At 43.8% G+C, this 18,633-nt stretch overlaps 1 protein-coding gene across 1 annotated transcript in view; it reads right to left on the reverse strand.

The window, feature by feature from the left end:
- Positions 1-1,773: 1,773 nt before the first annotated feature.
- The window catches only part of GPR139 (G protein-coupled receptor 139), a 42,189-nt gene continuing 25,329 nt past the window's right edge, over positions 1,774-18,633 (reverse strand). The window contains exon 2 of the mRNA XM_043456262.1: positions 1,774-3,263. Within this exon, the coding sequence (XP_043312197.1) occupies positions 2,329-3,263 (935 nt within the window). The 3' untranslated portion in view covers positions 1,774-2,328. The remainder of the gene's footprint in view (positions 3,264-18,633) is intronic.

Below are 18,633 nucleotides of genomic sequence, written 5' to 3' on the forward strand. Positions count from 1 at the left end.
CTCATTCATGTATAGCTCAAACTAGCATTTTTCAGACCTATTGTTTAAAAATAAATAATCAAATAAATATTTATATATATTAGGTGTAGGTAGCCTTTGGTTCATTCACAAAGGGGTGTGATGGAGTCATATCATACACACAGTTAATGAACAGGTACCCGACTGCACATGCTTGGCAAAAAAGAAACAGAAATGCAACTTAAGGGGAAATCTGCCCATCCTCCCACACAATGCACATTGACCTGGGAAAAGTGTGACCTGGGAGATGTGAATCTGCTCTTCTCTCATTCAAACTCCCATGAACATCTTTTAGTGGGAGCACCTTTCTGCACCAGTGTGATCCTAATGTTCTAGAATACAATGGAGTCACACAATACAGTCTCTAAATGTAAGTCAATTCTGTCTTGTCTTCAGTGGAAGAAACAGCAAACTGTTCCAATGCTGGGAAAAAAACTTATCTGAGTTAGGAATTTTAAGGGGTAGAATATGGTCTCCAACATGGATCCTTCCTGAGAACTTTGCAGAGGTAACTTTGGCTCTGCCAGATTTTTTCCATTTGCACTGACTTCAGAACTAATCTTTGGATGAGACGAGACTCTTCTGCAATCATTTAAACAGAGTAGGAATTAGGATCTTCAGGGTGAATGTAACCTAAAGTTGTACTGATTTAATGCTGAGGGCATTGACTGAAGTTTTGGGATTATGCGGCATTGGAGCCTTTTCTACCCTGCTTGTTTATTGCAAGTTCCCTTTAAAAGGGTAGATGTGTCTTCTAATTTAGGGACAAAAGTGCAGTAAAAATCCAGCCCGAGGAGCCAAGTGTTTCAAGTGGACTCTGCTTTTTGTTGGGTCACCAAACATATCATACAATTTCAAAATCATGTTGTAATACTTCTTTCAGAATAGGGATAACTTCAAATACTGGGAATCTGGGAGAAGGTTAAAAAAAAAAAAAAAACTGAGAAAAACTCCAGCATAGATTTTTCTTTCAAAACACATCATGGGGTACACAGGAGCCTAATGTATTCAAGTCTGTGTGTATGCACACATGAGTGGTAATTCCCAGGGAAACCTCCATTAATTATACCCTAGAACTATTCTTGCCTTCTCCAGGCAAGGGCAGAATAAATAAATTCATATTTTATTATTTTGCAAAGGATCTGGGTTAAATAGCATCATTGAAAACTGGCACCACCCTTTTGAGCCATATGCATCAAAGGGCAGACATGCAGACAACATGGGCACCTTCCCATCACCATTTGTGGCCAAATGGCAAAGCCAGCTGGACTGTGGGGTGGAGCTGAGATTGCCTCCCTTCACACCTGGAGAGCTACAGTTCCTGACCCTCGAAAATTAAATCCAGTTCAAAAGTCACTTCAAATAAAACAGTTTGGTGAGGGCTTCAGCAAGCAGGGTGGCAGGGTTGGCAACTCTACACATAAAGGCTTCTCCAGGAAGCTTGAGTGCCACGGCAACAAGAAGCTATTTCAGTAAAGAGATCATACACAGCTGACTCAAGGGTGGATTGAAACAATGGCAAGAGTGGGCTTATTTTTTGTTTTCTGGGCTCAAGAATTCCTCCTATGGCCCTGCACACCAGGGTTGTTTTGGAGGTGTTAGATAAAACATATACATCATGGCAAATAGAAAGACTGCATCTTAGACCCTTGAGGGTCCGAGGGTCATGGTTTTGTTGGTTTGGAGCATTTTCACAGAAACTCTGGCCAGATTCAATCATGGGCAGGATTCAATCCTCCCCTGCCCCCTCAGTGTCATTCTGCAGATAAGTATTTCAGGGCCACTTCAAGACCAAAACCCTCCCTAGGACAAAGGGAGCCCTTGGAAAATTCCCGAATTTGTCTGCATTGTTAGCTGCTGGTAACAACACAGGGAAATGATGGATGACCTCAGTTCTTGGAAGAAGAGTGTGGGCTCAGCTATGTGCTACTGTGGCGTGATGTGTCACGTAAAGGAGCAGTTCCCAATGACTGTGGATGATGCTAAGCCTAAGTCCATAGACTATTTCTCTCTGGTGTGTCCTTACAGGCCACAGGAGAACGACACAACCTCCAATGACATCTTCCAACTGGTAGAGACTTTTGCCGTCTACATGACTTGGTGGAAACAAATGCATAAATGAAAACAAGATTCAAGCTTTTGTTGTTTTTCTCCTCCATCTCTTCTCATCTACCAGTCTGAAAGTTGCTCAGTCTGTGGAGACAGGAAATCAGGTTAGCACTCTTAAGGAGAGCTCTTCAGCCACAGGATGGGCCACATTCCCATCTGGAAATGGATTATGCAGAGGCACTAGGTGCCGAACCTACGGGGTCATGGGGATACTTTTATAGGTTTTCCATTTTTGTCATACTGGTACACCAGCATCTTGATACAGTGTGAGTTGGCCGGTGAGATCCAGGGGCTACTTGTTATGGAAAAGTTATGGTTGGTGTAGAACTGGACGGGCTGCTTCTGGCACTTGAAGAAGGCCTTGAGAGTAGCGGCCGCCATGGTGCGGAACCGCTTGCTGATGAAGCAGTAGAGGAAGAAGTTGATGGCCGTGTTCAGAAGGGCCAGCATGTTGGCCACATCGGACATGATGTGCACCAGCCAGGGGTTCTGGATGGGCGCCCCATAAAGGTGGTAGAGGATCATGATGATGCGTGGGGCCCAGAGCGTGGCAAAGATGGAGGTGATGGTAAACAAGATGGCCGTGGTCTTGCCCGTGGAGTAGCCACGGAGGCGAAAATTGCTCTTCCTCCTGAGCTTGTACACAATGATTGAGTTCAAGATGAAGAAGATGGAACAGGGTACCAAGTACACAGTGAAGCAGTGAATCCAGATAAGGACATGATGCACAGAGGTGCTGACGTAGTCTTCAGTCCAGAGGTTGGGCCACCAGTAATAGGGGATGCTGGTCAGGAAGCAGGTGACGTAAACACTTACGATGACTTTCCGGGTGCGGGCTGGGTAGGAGACCGTGTGGTACTTGAGCGGGTGGCATACTGCGATATACCGGTCAATAGTTAATGGAACAGTAATCCAAATGGAAGTGTGGATGGATGAGAATTCCAGCACTTCTATGATCTTGTCGGGTACCTGAGGCATCTGCATGTTCAAGATGAAATCTTCCAATAGGAAGTCCACGAACACAATGAAAAAGAGGACCAAGATGTCAGCAGCAGCAAGTGCCAAAAGATAGTTGTACGAAGACTTCTGTCTCCTAGCCACCAGCTGAGAGAGGATGATCACGGTTAGGATATTTGCTGTGGAGAGAAGAGAATCTGGTTTACATCTGAAGCAAGATGACTTCATTGGTTACTAGGGGCCCCTTAGGAATAGTGTATTGGGCACTCCCATGGAAATCAAAGGGACTGAACCCATGTTCTTGAGGGAAACTTCTGTACTGCAGTTGCATCTCACACAAACATCTTGATACTATTTTGACAAAATTTCAAGTTCACATTGTGCTTTATCTGTCCTCACACAATCATGACAGTGGTGCTGCTGTTGTCCTCACTTCAGAAATGAAACTGAGGCTCAGAGAACTTAAGGAACTCACTTAGAGTCAAGAGTTAGTAATTCATGGTGACAGGATCCAAACTCATATCCCCTAATCCTTAATTCTGTGCTCTTTCTTTTGTCTGGCTTCAAGGAGGATATGGGGCTGGAATGGCGTTTTCTGTGCTCAGGCAGGAGATTGGAATATATGTCCTCTTAAGAATCTTTAGAACTTAGATTTTAAGACCTTTCCTTTGTAAGTGGGTTTAGAATGGAGAAGGTTATGACCTTTAGATTATTTTTAAAATAAATTATATATATTTTAGAATAAGTAGTCTACACACAGGGTACATAATTAAAGTTAAAAGCAGAGAAATGTAAAATTTCCTTCCACTCTTATTCTCCAACCCAATTACCCTTCCCTCGGGGCAATCATAGTTAAATAATTAGTGCTTTACATGTCTGTGTAATACATATGTATATAGTTTTGCAAAAAGAGTAGCAATATATTTTTCTGGGGATCAGAATTTTTTTGAAACGCATCCACATAATTTCTGATCAATTTTAAGAAGCAAATGTCTCTCTGAATAAGATACATCTGGCAAGTCATTAGGGACTCATTCTAAAAGGATATCCCAATGGATAACATCTGAAAGTCATTCTACACTTTCATTAACTCATAACCAACTCTGAAATTTGAACATGGTTAATCATATTTTGCAAACAAGGGTCTCAGAGAATTTATGTCCCTTGTTTGAAGTGCAGTGGCAAGGCTGGTATCCAGGGCTGTCTTTCTTGCATGCATCTTTAAAGTTATTTCACAATAGTTCACAAGTGAAAATGTCTTTGATATACATACCCTGGCGTATTCATCACTCAGATTAAACAAATGTTAACATCCTGCCACATATGCTTTAGTTTTTTTTTAAAAGAAGAAATGACGCTATAGATGTAGTTGAAGTCTTTGAAATTGTTCCAGCTCATCCTTTCCTTCTCCTGTTCCCTCCCTAGAGACAGCCACAGTGCTGTCGTCTCTAGGGCCACGTTTGCACAATCTTAACTTTCTTTTATGCAGAAGCTGCCACTCTACATGGGGATGTTTTGCACTCAACAAGATGCTTTTGAGATCTATTTTTATTGATACATGGAGATCTGTTTCACTCATCTTAATTACTATAGAGCAATTCCATTAATAAATTTACCACAATTTATTTATTCACTTATACATAGACATATTTATGCATATACAAACATGTCTATACATGTCTCTATGTACATATACACATACTACATAGACACATACATCTAGCTGTCTATAGTGTATATGTATACTGCCATATTATATAGACATTTATATATGTGTATATATATACACACACACACATTTAAACTGGTTTCAGGATTTTGCTCTTTCAATCTGCTATAGTTAATACCTTGACACGACTCTCTGTGAGAGGTAGCTACGTGTGAGAGTTTCTCTCAGGTAGTATACATATTAGAAGTATGTTTACTACGTTTCAGAGTACTTGCATCAACGTCTTTACCAGATATTGCTACACTGCTCTGTAGAGTGGTTTTACTAATCTGTACTCCCAGCAGTAGCGTATGAGAGTTCCGGTGGCTCCATAACCTCTGTACTTGGAACTGTCAGGCTTTTGATTGTTTGTTTAAGTCTGTGCTGTCCTTGTTCTTGTTCAAAACACCTTGAAATAACATTCAGAAGTGGTGGAGAGTTAAGGTACCAGTTATATTAATTATCCAATATTCAAACCCAGGACTAATACCCAAGCTCGAAACCATGTGATAATATCAATACTTCTAAGCAGGGGTGGGAGTACCATGCAGGTATGTTACACCCTGTATAATAAAGAAAAATTATAAGTAAACTTTAAGTCAACACCTAAGAAAAGAAGCCCATTGCAAAATTCTTTGCATTGTTAATCCTGAAATTTCAAATATTTACTTATCCAGCTTTGTCTGACTTTATGGCATCTCAAGTTCCACTTTGTTTCAAGCCAGAGAAAAGTGATTCCTGTTCTCTAGGCTGCCTCTGACTTAGAAAAGTGCCAATGTTTCTCAGAACCTCTTTTTTCCATTCATTAAATAATGCCCACACACCTCTCATATCCCTGCTCTGCTCCCGACTTATAAGGGGGGACAGAATGAATAAATGCTGAGGTCTCCCCAGAAAAAAATGTTATACAGTCATCCTTTAGTATCCACAGGGTATTGGTTCCAGAACCCTCCTGTGACACCAAAATCTGCCAGTGCTCAAGTCCTGTATATAAAATTGTAGAGTACAGATGGCTCTCTGACTCTGTGGGTTCCCATTTACAAATACAGAGAGCTGACTGTATATATTCTGCAGAGAGTGACTCTTCACCACCATCTCTTACTTCTTCATCGAAACCTATTTGTTGTGTAGTGCTAAAAATTTTCCATAACCAAACTCTTTAAAATTATTCAAGCTCCATCTAATTAATGCTTTAAGCCAGGCAAGTCATCAGCTCCAAACGAAATTGCCAGCTATTCATATTTGACATTTCCTTAAGTTCCTAGTAATTGCGTCTCTCAAGAAACTAACCCACAGCCATTGAGTTTCCCATTTCTTTCATGCAGGTAGATTTGCCCCCAAGGCAACATCAAGAACACTTAAGACATCCTTGGGATGAGAGAGATGTGTGAGCCACAGAGACCCAGAGGGGAATGGAACAGTGCCTGTGTATTGATTTTCTGAAAAAGAAATGAGGAGGTAGAATTTTCAACTCTTAAGGTTTGACATTTGCTATAATTCCTCACATTGAAAAATCCTTTCATTTCCACTGTGACAGTTTTTTTTCCCCAAAGAAAAGGAGTGGTGTTGACAGGGCCTGTGTGTATTTATAAAGGTTGAATAAGCGAAGGAACCCGAGTCATCACTGCCTGAAATTCCATTTCTCAGTTTTTTTTCTCAAACTAACTGGCCCAAGAATCTGTTGTGTGGAAACCCAACCAAATCCCACCCAAGCAAGTCCCCATGGACTTCATGATCAAAATGTCAATGCTTCTAAAAAACAAATCCTTTCTGTCAATGTTGTCTTTGGACAGGTTTAAGCTCCTGGGTAATATAAAGCCCACGTCTTGTGATTGCAAAGCTTCTTGGTTATATTATTGGGGGAATTCATTTCCTATACTTCGCAGCTTACCATACTCAAATTTGAGAGGATTTGGGGAACAGCTAAAAGAACAACACAGGTCAGACTGTCAGACCCCACCACTGGATGGTTGACTGGAGCAGAGGGGAAGGGTGAAGGTCTTCCTGAGGTATTTTCTATGTCTATGAGGACCAAGAGTACCTTCAGATTCCTCAGAAGAGCCCTGACTGGGAGTTCTGAGTTTACATCTCTGAATTCTGCTACATGTCTCTCTCTTTTTTTTTTTTGGTCTTTGAAAATTATTTTTTTCAGTTATAAAAGCAAAATATACTTGTAAAAATTAAACAAATCAGTGTATAATAATATTATTATCTCACTTTTATTGAGCATTTATTTTTAAGCATCTTACACACAATACTTCAATTTAATCTTTACAACCACGCTGAGGTCATAACAGTTATCTGAAAGCTTTGAGGCTCAGAGAGGCTATAAGTAACTTGTTTGAGGTCACACAGAAAGTGAGTGGTGAGCCAGGACAGCCAGGCTCTTTGTCTCCTGCGTTTGTACATTTAACTATTACATCAGACACTGGAAAGTGAAAGTCTGTTCAAATCCCATTTTCTAGAAACATTACAATATCTAATTGCTTAGATGACCCTCAGTGAACCACCTCCTGGTATTCATGCCTTTGTGTAGTCTCTTCCTTTTGATTCCGAGTTGGTCCCGTGACTCACTTTTAACCAGTAGACTATTGTGGGAGTGACACTGTACAACCGGACTGCAAGTTTTTCAAAAGAAAACTGGCTTTGGGATGCTCTATCTTGGAGTCCAACTGTGAGAAGTCCATGTCACTTGCAGAGGCCGTGTGAAGGGACTCTGATTGAAAACCCCAGGTGAGCTCATAGCTGACATCCAACATCAGTTGTCACATGAGTGAGCACTCTTGGATGTCCAGCTCAATGGAACCCCCAATAACTGCAGTCCCAGTTAACTGCCCCTCTGCTGCAACTGCAAGAGACCCCAAGCAAGAGCCTTCCAGCTGAGCCCAGTCAGCCTAAGAACCGGGATAAGTAATCCGAAACTGTTGTGTTAAGGCTCTAAGTACTGGTTTACAATAGTTTACGATGCTGCAACCAGAATAGAGGTTAACCATTTGGCATTTGTTTCTCCAGGATATTTATATGCCTATAATGATAAATATAATTAGTAATATGATCATCACCACAAAATGAGATCATACACTAATACTGTTGTGCAAGCTGGTTTTTTTTTTTTAAATTAGAAATTAGAATTTTCCTATGTCAACAATATTAATGAAATACTCACCTATGACTCGACAGTCCTTATTTTATTATTTTGGCCACTACAGAGCTTCATTAAACATCTTTGCATATTTCTGTAGAATATGTTCTCCAAAGTAGAAATGCTGGTTTAAAGGATAACACATTTTTTTTCTTCCCCTCTCTTTCCTTCCCTTCCATTCTCCCTTTTCCCTTCCTTCCACCCTCCTTCCCTCCCTGTCTGCCTCCTCTTTTCCTAAAGACAGCTAATAGAATTTGTAAGAAGGAAAGGAGCTCAAGCTGAAGCTACAAAAAGATTTAGGTTAGACATCAAAGAGCACTTTCTGACTGCAGTGGCAGTTATGTGAACTAGAGCAGGCCACTGATACCACAGCTGTTTGGTCCATGCAGGTCTTCCAAAAAGAATAGAGAGTTGTGTATTTGGGCTGATTAAATTCCTGGGATTACCTTCTGCAAATCCTCTCTCTCTGCATCCTAAATCATGTTCTTGCGAATTTCCAAAAAGAGAACCATTCAACCCTTTCAGCCACCATCCCCTGTGACTTAAATGAACCCCCCCTTCAGATGCCCATCTTTTGCACTAGAAGAGGCAGTCCTCATGTCCTACAGATACAGAAGGACCCCCTGACATTCTGAGCAATTCCAGTGGTGTTATTTATGTGGCTGCTGGAAGGTACCTCAAGGACAGATTTTTAGGAAAAGCAATTTCCAAGTCCCGCAAGCAAGAAATCAGCACTATCCTTGTTTAGATCAGCTGTGGGGGCTGAATTGTGTGAATGGACATCGCCTCTTTTGGGCTGTCACTTCCCTTGCTGTTATCTTTTCAATTACAGATCTTGGAGTGGAGAAAGGGGAAACAAAATGATGCTAGCTCTGGAAGCCTGAACCAAGTTGCTGCTACTGCCCCGGATCCCCTGTGGTGGGGACGGCACCAGGTTGCTGCGTCTAGAGGAGCCAGAAGTGGAAGGAGGCATTGTTTCCATTGCAGCTGCCCCACCCACGGTGCAGAGCATCCGGTGTGTAGTGGCGGGTGATGGGGCTCAGAGCTACACAACTGATGCCTCCTCCAAGGAGTACAGCTCCGCAGTGTTTGATGATTACAGTGCTCTGAGGGCATGGTGGGCCCAAACCTGTGGGATGCAGGGCCAGGAGAAGTACGACCCTCTTGCACACTCTCCCACCCTTAGACCAATGTCTTTGTCATCTGTGCCCCCACTGCAGAGAATGTGTGGCATCAGTTGCATCCAGAAGTGTGTTACCACTACCCGGAGGTGCCCAGCCTCCTGGTGGATATCAGGGAAGACCCGAGAGCCCAGCCTGTTACCTGTGGCTCCTCAAGGAGCAGAGCAGACCCACCCTGTGTGCTATGAGGAGGGCTCAACTTGGTGGCAGGACAGCACTCAGCTTGGGACACCCCCCGCCTCTAATTAGTTGTGCCTTGAGTGCCCCAGCTGAGCCTAAAGGGCAATTCTGAAACCCCTGGGGGTGTTCCCTGAATGCCTTTAAAAGAGGCCCACAGGGCTTTGGGCTCTGCCCCACTCTGCTTGGGAACACCAGGTATTCTTGAGAGCTCAAGCCCAAGAAGCAGCCCAATGCCCCTCCCCATTTTCCTACACAGACATTGCTTCCTAGGTGCTGTGTCTTCTCAGGTTAAGAGCTCTCAGCTGTCTTATCCTTAACTGCTCCCTCACTGCTCTTCAAACCGTTCCCCACTCAAGATGCTCTCTCCTTTCCCCAAAGAAGGGGCCACAAAACCCAAGGAAAACAAATGCACCCTAACCTACCCCCACATGCCCAGACTGCTTCTGCATCTGCTGACTGACTCTGCCCCCACCCCCTCTGGACCTTTCCTACCCCATCAGTATCAAGAGAATCTCCTGTCTCCAGTGGAGGCGGGGTGGTGGGGAAGATGATGCTGACAAGACTTGGTATTCAGTTTTTTTGACCTCTGTGGATGGTGTCAGGAGGTCTTCAGGAGGTTGTGCCCTCCTGAGGGCTCCTAGGAGAGGAGCAGGGAAGGGTTTCCCAACCCCAGGCACTGCCTGCTGGCCAGTGGCCATCCTTGTTTCCTGTCGTTCCACTTGCTCCAGGGCAGAAGCCAGGGAATGTGGAATGTCCTTCCTGAAGTTGGTTGTTAGAGGCATGAACCTGACTGTGGCTGGTGGAGTGGAGATCAGGCAGTGGGGCCCCACCTCGCAGGAAGGTAATCCCTGAGAGATGCCTTCAAGGTTCCTGGAAGGGCCGTTTGTTCCTTTTGCTCTTTGCAGGCTAAACGTTGCAAATCATAGTGGAAGAAGTTATGAAGTAGAGTGACTAATCTCCCTGAGCCTCAGTTCCTACATCTGTGAATTTGGCATCAATATAAATGGTGCCATCATAGACTTGTTAGGTAGTTAGAATAGGAAACAGGAGTCCAGAATGGCAGTGGCTAAAAGACAAGGAAGGGAAAAGCCTGCAAAAATAGAACAAAGGAAGGTCCAAGGACCAGAGTGAGGACCTCAGGTAAAACAAAAAACACTCCTGGCTAGCCCAATTTATGTAGAGCAGGCCCAGGGCAGGGCGGGGGGAAAACATATAAAAAAAGAAGCCAAAGGGCTGGGGTGTCTCTCCCGCTCTCTCCCTCTCTTTCCTGCACACTGGGGCACTCTTCTCTTGGCGTCTTTGGGTCAACATGCCCTCACGCCCCGAGGATGGATTTTCCTGCTATTATCTAAATAAAATAGAGCTGTAACATGGAGCTGTAACACTGATTTGTCTAAGAGCTATAACACGGTCCGTTCGAGACCTGAGAGCTATAACATGGTCTGTCCAAGACCTGAGAGCTGTGACACGCCGAGGGCTTTAAGGTCCGTCACTCCAAATCTTGGTTGTGATGAGACAGAACCGAGGAGCATACACTCGCCTGACAGACTGATAGAAAGATAGAGGAAATAAAGTGTGTAAAATGTTCCCAGAACATGGTGAGCACTCTGTAAACATTAGTTGTTACTTTTCATACCTGGCCTGAACACACAGTTCAGTTCAGCAGACAATATTGAACTAGAGGCCAGACCCCGTGCTGGAAGTAGAGCTGAATAGGAGAGAATCTGAGCTCTCAGTGAATCCATAGCAGAGTCCCATTTACCTCTATGGATCATTCCAGGCATTACAGTCCTGTCACCTTATCTGAAAATTCTTCATTCCCAATCCCTCTAGCTGCATCTGTATTTCACCTTCAGCCTCCTCTTTGTTTCTCTGTTTGGTGGAGAAAAAACATTGTGCTTTACTACTTGATTCAGTTGTCTCTTACATTCTCTGAAATAGCCTTTGTTCTTTTTAAATTCTAGTTATTATTTTGATAGCCCTTTAATTTTCTTTGTAACTTTACTATCATGCCCTTCACTGTTATACTATTTGTCACCACATTTAGCATTTAAATATTCTTTTCAAAGTTGAATCAGTGTTTCCCGCTTTCTTTGAATCCCTCTAGGATCTCATGCCTAGAGTGAGAGCACAGCTTGAGGCAGGGATGACAGAAATATTAAATCTTCAATTGATTGATCGGGGCTGCTGGGCATCATATTGAAAATTTTCCCAAAACCACACCTGTGTTTGGTAGTGCTGTGATGGATTGGTGATGTCTGCTGTCATGGGGGGAAAAAAAACCTGTTGTGCAGATTTGCCGTGAGGAAGTCTTAGGACCTGGATCCATGGTGCAGCTTTCCTTTCCCTCAGAACTTAAGGAAATAGTAGTTTCCGGTGTTGATCAGGACTAGTTGAGACCTAGCAAGACAACCTACTCCAATATTCTTGCCTGGAGAATCTCATGGACAGAGGAGCCTGGCGGACAACAGTCCATGGGGTCACAAGAGTCGGACACGACTTAGCGGCAACTAAGCCACCATCAACCAAGCCTGCCTTTGCGGTTGCCTAGTCAGCAAGAGCTAAGATGGCTGCCGCCCCAGGCCAGCCTGACTCAGGGCAGTGGGGAGAAGGGAGTCAGCATCTAGGCCAAGGGCCAATCAGTTGGCCTTCTCTTGACAGTAACATTGATTCTGGCTTTTTGACCAGAGGCAGCTTCTTTGGGTAACCATGACAACTACTAGATTCTCAACTGGGAAACCACGTTCAAGTTGGCCAAAGACTCAAATGTTTTCAAACCACACTTCTCAGTGCCAAGCTTCATTTTCTTATGACTGCCATATATTGAGCATCTACTATATGCTGGGTGGCTTTGTATAGATGAGATGATTTTATGAGATTTGCTGATGAACATTTTTACTTTCAAAGTTATGCATTTAATTTAAATGGTATTAGAGGACTTCACTTTCACTTTTCACTTTTATGCATTAGAGAAGAAAATGGCAACCCACTCCAGTGTTCTTGCCTGGAGAATCCCAGGGATGGGGTCACACAGAGTCGGACACGACTGAAGTGACTTAGCAGTAGCAGCAGCAGAGGAATGTTATTTTTCCATTTAGGGCAGTGATAAAAGCCTGTGCATAAAATAACTTTATTTAAAAAGTGAGTTGATTTAGAGAAGTATATAAAATGGCAGTGTGAGCATTCTCTGATCTCCATTTTACAAATGAGGAGAAACTAATATAAAGAAAGGGTGAGCCACCTGCCCAAGATGGCACAGCTGGGAAGTCTAAGAAGCATTTCGAGAGCACTTGATGGTGCCATTCTGGGTCAAGTTTGGTACCGAGGGAAGGATGCAGCTGTGTTTTCTCAGCTCTGGGGCTTTTGTCACAGAGATACATGTGGGCAGGGCTTGAGGTGACTGGCCAGAAAACACAGAGCAGAAGAGTTATCAGAAAGGATGGGCTTGGGTTAAAGTGAGAGGCATGAATTTTGGAGTCTGAAGGAGCTGGGTTAGCGCTCCAGATCCTCACATTTCTCACTGGCATTCTTGGGCAAGTAAATTCAGGGGGAAATTGATAAATGAGGGTAACAGTGGTGTCTGGTTCAGAGGGCTATTTTGAGGATTGGAGGGAAGCACACACAGATAAAGCTCTTGGCATGGTGCCTCGAACAGGGAGAGCGTGTGGTAAGTGGTCTCCGTTAGTGTCTTTGAGTGTGATGACCAGTCCTGTGATGGCGACAAACTGAACCAGGCAAAAGCCTGATGCAGAGGCAATAGCACAAACCTAGGTGGGGCTTCTCCCGGCATAGTTCTTGAGGTTTGGAGAACTGGCTCTGGAAGAGACCTCTGACTCACTTTTCATATTCGGTCAGTGAAAATGTCCTTCAGGCTGCTGTATGTTACATATGAAAGTTAAGAGGGTAAATCCTAAGAGTTCTCATCACAAGGAAAACTATTTTTGTTTCTTTTTCTGCTTTCTTTTCTTCTTGTATTGCCTCTGTATGAGATGACGGATGTCAACTAAACTTATTGGAGTAATCATTTCATAATATACGTAAGTCAGTCATCGTACTGTACACCTTACACTTATGCAGTGATGTATGCCAGTGATATCTTGATAAAACTGAAAAAAGAAAGCATCCTTAGCCTTTCCAATTTTGTTAGGAGACCCCTTGGGATTAGACTGAGTTCTCACATAGATGCTTCTATGCTCCTGGACAAGTCACTTCCCTTCTCAGAGCCTCAATTTCCAGATCTGCAAAGTGAGCCAATTAGTAAAGCAAAAATTAGAAAAATAGTATCATAGCTCTCATTTGGTAAAGATGGGCAGAGGTTTCACAGGTACACAGGGAAGGGCTCCCAGAGAGTGTGACCAGTATGTGCCAAGGCAAAGAGAAGGAAAGAGGAAGATCCCTCACCATCCTCTCAGGGCAGCTAACAGTTATTGAGTGTTTACTGTGTGTCGGGCCCTGAACTCAGCTCTTCATATACATGAAGGATATTTCATGTCTATAATATCAAACATTATCTAATATTAAATATCCAAGAGGGCTTCCTGAGTGGGCTCAGATAGTAAAGAATCTGCCCACAATTGGGTTCAATTCCTGGGTTGTGAAGATCCCCTGGAGAACAGAATGGCAACCCACTCCAGAATTCTTGCCTGGAAAATTTTATGAACAGAGGATCCTGGCAGGCTACAGTCCATGGGATTGCAAAGAGTCAGACATGACTGAGTGACTAACACTTTCACTTTCAAATATCCAATATTTGCTAATAAAGTAGGTACTCTTTTCATCCCTTTATTATAGATGAGAGAGACTGAGGCTCAGAGGGTGAAGAAGTTGACTGAAGTTGGATGCAAAAGTGTCAAATGCCTCTTCCAGTTCTTCCACTCACACAGATCTGTAATACAAGGACTGAGCATGTGCAGTAATAATTGGGACATTTATTAATAATGATTCCCTTTACCAGGCACTTGCTATTGTGGCTCACTTGTTAGAGTTTTTACTGGAATCAAATTTAATCCTCACACAACATTAGGAGATAGATACTATTTATTGATAGGCCCATTATAGAGTTGAGAACACGGAGGCTCAGTGGGTTAAGAGTCTGGCCCAGATTAGATATCAAATGTGTGCTGGACCTAGAACTCAAAAACAACTTATTAGACTTTAGAGTCCATTTGATGGACCTGTTCATTCAGTTTCTTCCATCATTAGCTCGAGGGAACTGACCATTAAGTAGAAATGGGTCAATTCTTTCTCTGTTTCTTTCTTTCTTTATTTTTTTAACAGTGAGTATCAGCTGGCATGTATATGGCATGAGGTAGCTGAGGGAAAAATTCCCTACAGAGGATTTGTAAGTCCTTCAAGAATACTCACCAATTGGTATAGCCACTATGGGGAATGGTATGGAGGTTCCTTAAAAAACTAAAAATTGAGTAGTGCCACTTTTGGGCATATATCCTGAGAAAAACATGATCCAAAAAGGGTACATGCACCCCAATGTTCATTGCAGCACTGTTTACAGTAGCCAAGACATGGAAGCAACCTAAATGTCCATCGACAGAGGGATGGATAAAGAAGATGTAGTACATATATACAATGAGCTATTACTCTGCCATTAGAAAGAATGAAATAGAGCCAACGTGGATGGCCCTAGAGATTAGAGATGGTCATACTAAGTGCTGAGTCACTTCAACCATGTCTGACTCTTTGTGACCCTATGGACTGTAGCCCATGAGGCTCCTCTGCCCATGGGATTTTTCAGGCAACAATACTGGAGTGAGTTGCCATTTCCTCCTCCAGAAGATCTTCCCAACCCAGAGATCGAACCCGGGTCTCTTACATCTCCTGCATTGGCAGGTGGGTTCTTTACACTTAGCGCACTTGGGAAGCCCTGGGATTGTCATACTGAGTGAAGTAAATCAGACAGAGAAGGCAAACTATCATATGACATTCCTTATATGTGGACTCTAAAAAGGAATGATGCAAATGAACTTACAAAATAGAAAGGGACTCATAGACTTAAGGAACAAACATGGTTGCCAGGGGGAAAGATGGGGAGGGAGGGATAGGGAGTTTGGGATGGACATGTACACACTGCTGTATTGAAAATGGATAACCAACAAGGACATACTATACTGCATAGCACATGGAACTCTGCTCAATGATATGTAGTAGCCTGGATGGGACGGGAGCTTGGGGGAGAATGGAAACAGGTATACATATAGCTGAATCCTTTCACTGTTCACCGAACCTATCACAACATTGTTAACTGGCTATATCCCAATACAAAGCAAGAAGTTCTTTTTTTTTTTTTTAAAGAACACCTACCACTCCCAACCCCTGGGAATAAGCAAGGATAAAGAGACAGGGGGTTCATCTCTGCCTCTGAGGGTCTAATTTCTTCCTCTAAGTATAAGGCATATGACTGGGGCCCTCTCCATGGCTCCTCCAGATATGGAATGGTGCTCACATCAGCTAGTCCTCCCTGGGATTCACCCCAGGTGCTTGCCGCTGGTGGTTGCTGTGTGCACAGGATGCTCATTTGCTTGACAGTTTTGTGGACCCAGAGTGATGGTCACTGGGTGTCAGGGGACCAACAGGAAATCAGAGGCTTCTGGGCTCTTCATCTGGAGTTCACTCGGGTGTCAGAGGCTAATTGTGGCTCCGCTCAGGTTGTCACTGCTTGATTAAACATCTTGCGCTAAGCACCATCCATCTGTGTCCCAGTGGCTGCTGGGGGTAGGTATTTGCAGCTATGGGCAAATTTCTTATCAATCATGCATATAAAACACAGCCAGTATGAAAGCTTCATTCCTGTTGCCTGTCTTCTTCCATGCAGTCAAGGACAATGGGACAATTAAAGCAGGCTGGCACTCATTTACTCATTTCACAAACATTTATCTTGCACCAGGCAGTGGGTCACGCACTGCACATGCAGTGGTGTGCAAACACACAGGTGGAATGAGTCCACAAGGGGCTTACGATCTATTTTAACCAAGTAGAGGTCTGTTCTGCTACCTACTAGCTCTGAGGCCTTGGGTGAATCACATGTTTCTCTGGATCTTTTCTCATTTAAAAAGCATGTGCTGGGCAGGTGTTATGTGGCATTCTGAGGCTGCTGGAACAGGGAGGCAAGTCTCTCTCCACTGGCAAGGGAGGCAAAAAGGGAAAGAGGTTGCATGACTGAGAAGCGAGTGTGACCCAGGGGGCCCAGGCATTTTCTTGGGCCCACAGGGAGAAAGTGGGAATGAATTCTGACTTTGGGGCCTGGGAAAGCTGCATGAAAGTGTGAAGAGCACTGCATGATCAAAGGAAATGGGGCCATAGGTGACCCAGTCAAGAACGAGGAACATAATAGATAAATTAAACAAATAATTCTTCAGCTAATAACCCAAGCTGTCTTTCTAGCCTGAAGGCTCTCTTCCCAGGGGCCATTTCCTAGGGGCAGCTGGTTGCCTTGCAGCCAAAGCCAAGTATAACCTGCAGCAATCAGCTGTCTACTTCGCACCTCCAGCTGCTTTCTAGTATAAGGTCTGCATCAAATGTCTCCAAGTTAAGAGAAGGAAAAGCAATACCATGCGATGCCAAGAAACAAATCCCACTCACTAGGATAACCAAAGTCCCAGGACATGGTGTAAAGGTTAATCTACTTACCCAGGGTTCCATTGCTATAGATACCACCAACACTGACCACAACTCCTACGACCACTTCTTTGATGATTTGGGAGGCACTTCAGGGACTCTCAGTGTCATCCCAGAATGAAAAGAGGCAAAGAGTAAAGATTCTGGAGCCTTGCTGCTAGGGTGCAAACCTGCTTCTGCCACTTTCTAGCTGTGTGACCTTGGACAATTTACTTAACCTCTCTGAGCTTCGGTTGGCACATCTATGTAAAAGATAATGATGCAGTACAGGCTTTTGTGAGCATTAAATGAATTAATACATGGAGAGTGCATGGTACCATATAGGCCACATAATTTTAACACCATAACTATTAAGTTAGAAGTCCAGAAGGGCAGGAAGTGTATTTGCTTATTACCATTAACCTATTGCCAACCTCTTACACAGTCCCAGGTATATGATTGTTGTTTAGTCACTAAGTTGTGTCTGACTCTTTTGATCCCATGTACTGTAACTCGGGCTTCCCAGGTGGCTCAGTGGGTAAAGAACCCGCCTGCCAATGCAGGAGACACAAGAGACCCGGGTTCAGTCCCTTGGTAGGAAAGATGCCCTTGAGGAGGGCATGGCAACCCACTCCAGTATTCTTGCCTAGAGAATCCCCATGGACAGAGGAGCCTGGTGGGCTACAGGCCATTGGGTCACATAGAGTTGGACTCAATGGCAGCGACTTAGCGCGCATGTACTGTAACCCACTAGGCTCCTCTGTCAATGGGATTTGCCAGGCAAGAATACACGAGTGGGTTACCATTTCCTTTTCCAGGGGATCTTCCCAACCCGGAGATCTAACCTGCATCTCCTGCATTGGCAGGTGGATTCTTTACCACTGATCCATGAAAGAAGCCCTAGGCATGTGGTAGGTGCTCTAAATATCTGTTGAATGAATTCATGAATGAATGATTATGAATGTAGATTAATGTGGCATTGTAGATATGCAGGAAAGGGCTTTGTCATAATTTTGAACAGACTGGAATGTTGCTAAGTATTTACTGTGGAAAATAAGTCAGGTGATGTGATCAAGGGTAATTGGAAATTAATTTAGTGTTCAGTGGGAGAGAGATCTTTTAAAGACTATCAGCCTCTCCACGTTTTGTGCCAGAATCTTCCATGTGAATCCAATTTCAGTTCAGTATAAATTTAGCGATGCCTAACTATGTGCCAAGCCTGGATCAGTCTCTCAAGGAGTACAAGACCCTGGGCTCAGGGTGCTGAGATCTTACTGAATAAGTCATCCCAAGGCAGCATGAGGAGTCATTCAAACTCCTTGCTCCCTTCAATGACTATGCCATGGTGTATAAACTCAGATGGCACAAGACACCAGGCAGATGACATCAATGTGTGAGGTGAGCCTGCAGGGGCCTTTAGTCAGCTCCCTGGCTTATATCCCCTTTCAAGAGAGCAGCCACTGTTCAGTTCCACCTAGTGGTTTTCCTGATGCTGGGAAAGATTGCAGGCAGGAGAGTGGGGAGACAGAAGATGAGAGGGTTGGGTGGCATCGTTGACTCGATGGACATTAGTTCGAATAAACTCCAGGAGATAGTAAAGGACAGGGAAGCCTGGCGTGCTGCAGTCCATGGGGTTGCAAAGAGTCAGACACGACTGAGAAACTGAACACCAACAAGTGGTTTCCCGAAGGGAATGCCAGCCAACTGCGGCTGTGCCAGTTGGGATC

This window comes from Cervus canadensis, chromosome 32, assembly GCF_019320065.1.
Source record: "Cervus canadensis isolate Bull #8, Minnesota chromosome 32, ASM1932006v1, whole genome shotgun sequence".
NCBI lineage: Eukaryota > Metazoa > Chordata > Mammalia > Artiodactyla > Cervidae > Cervus > Cervus canadensis.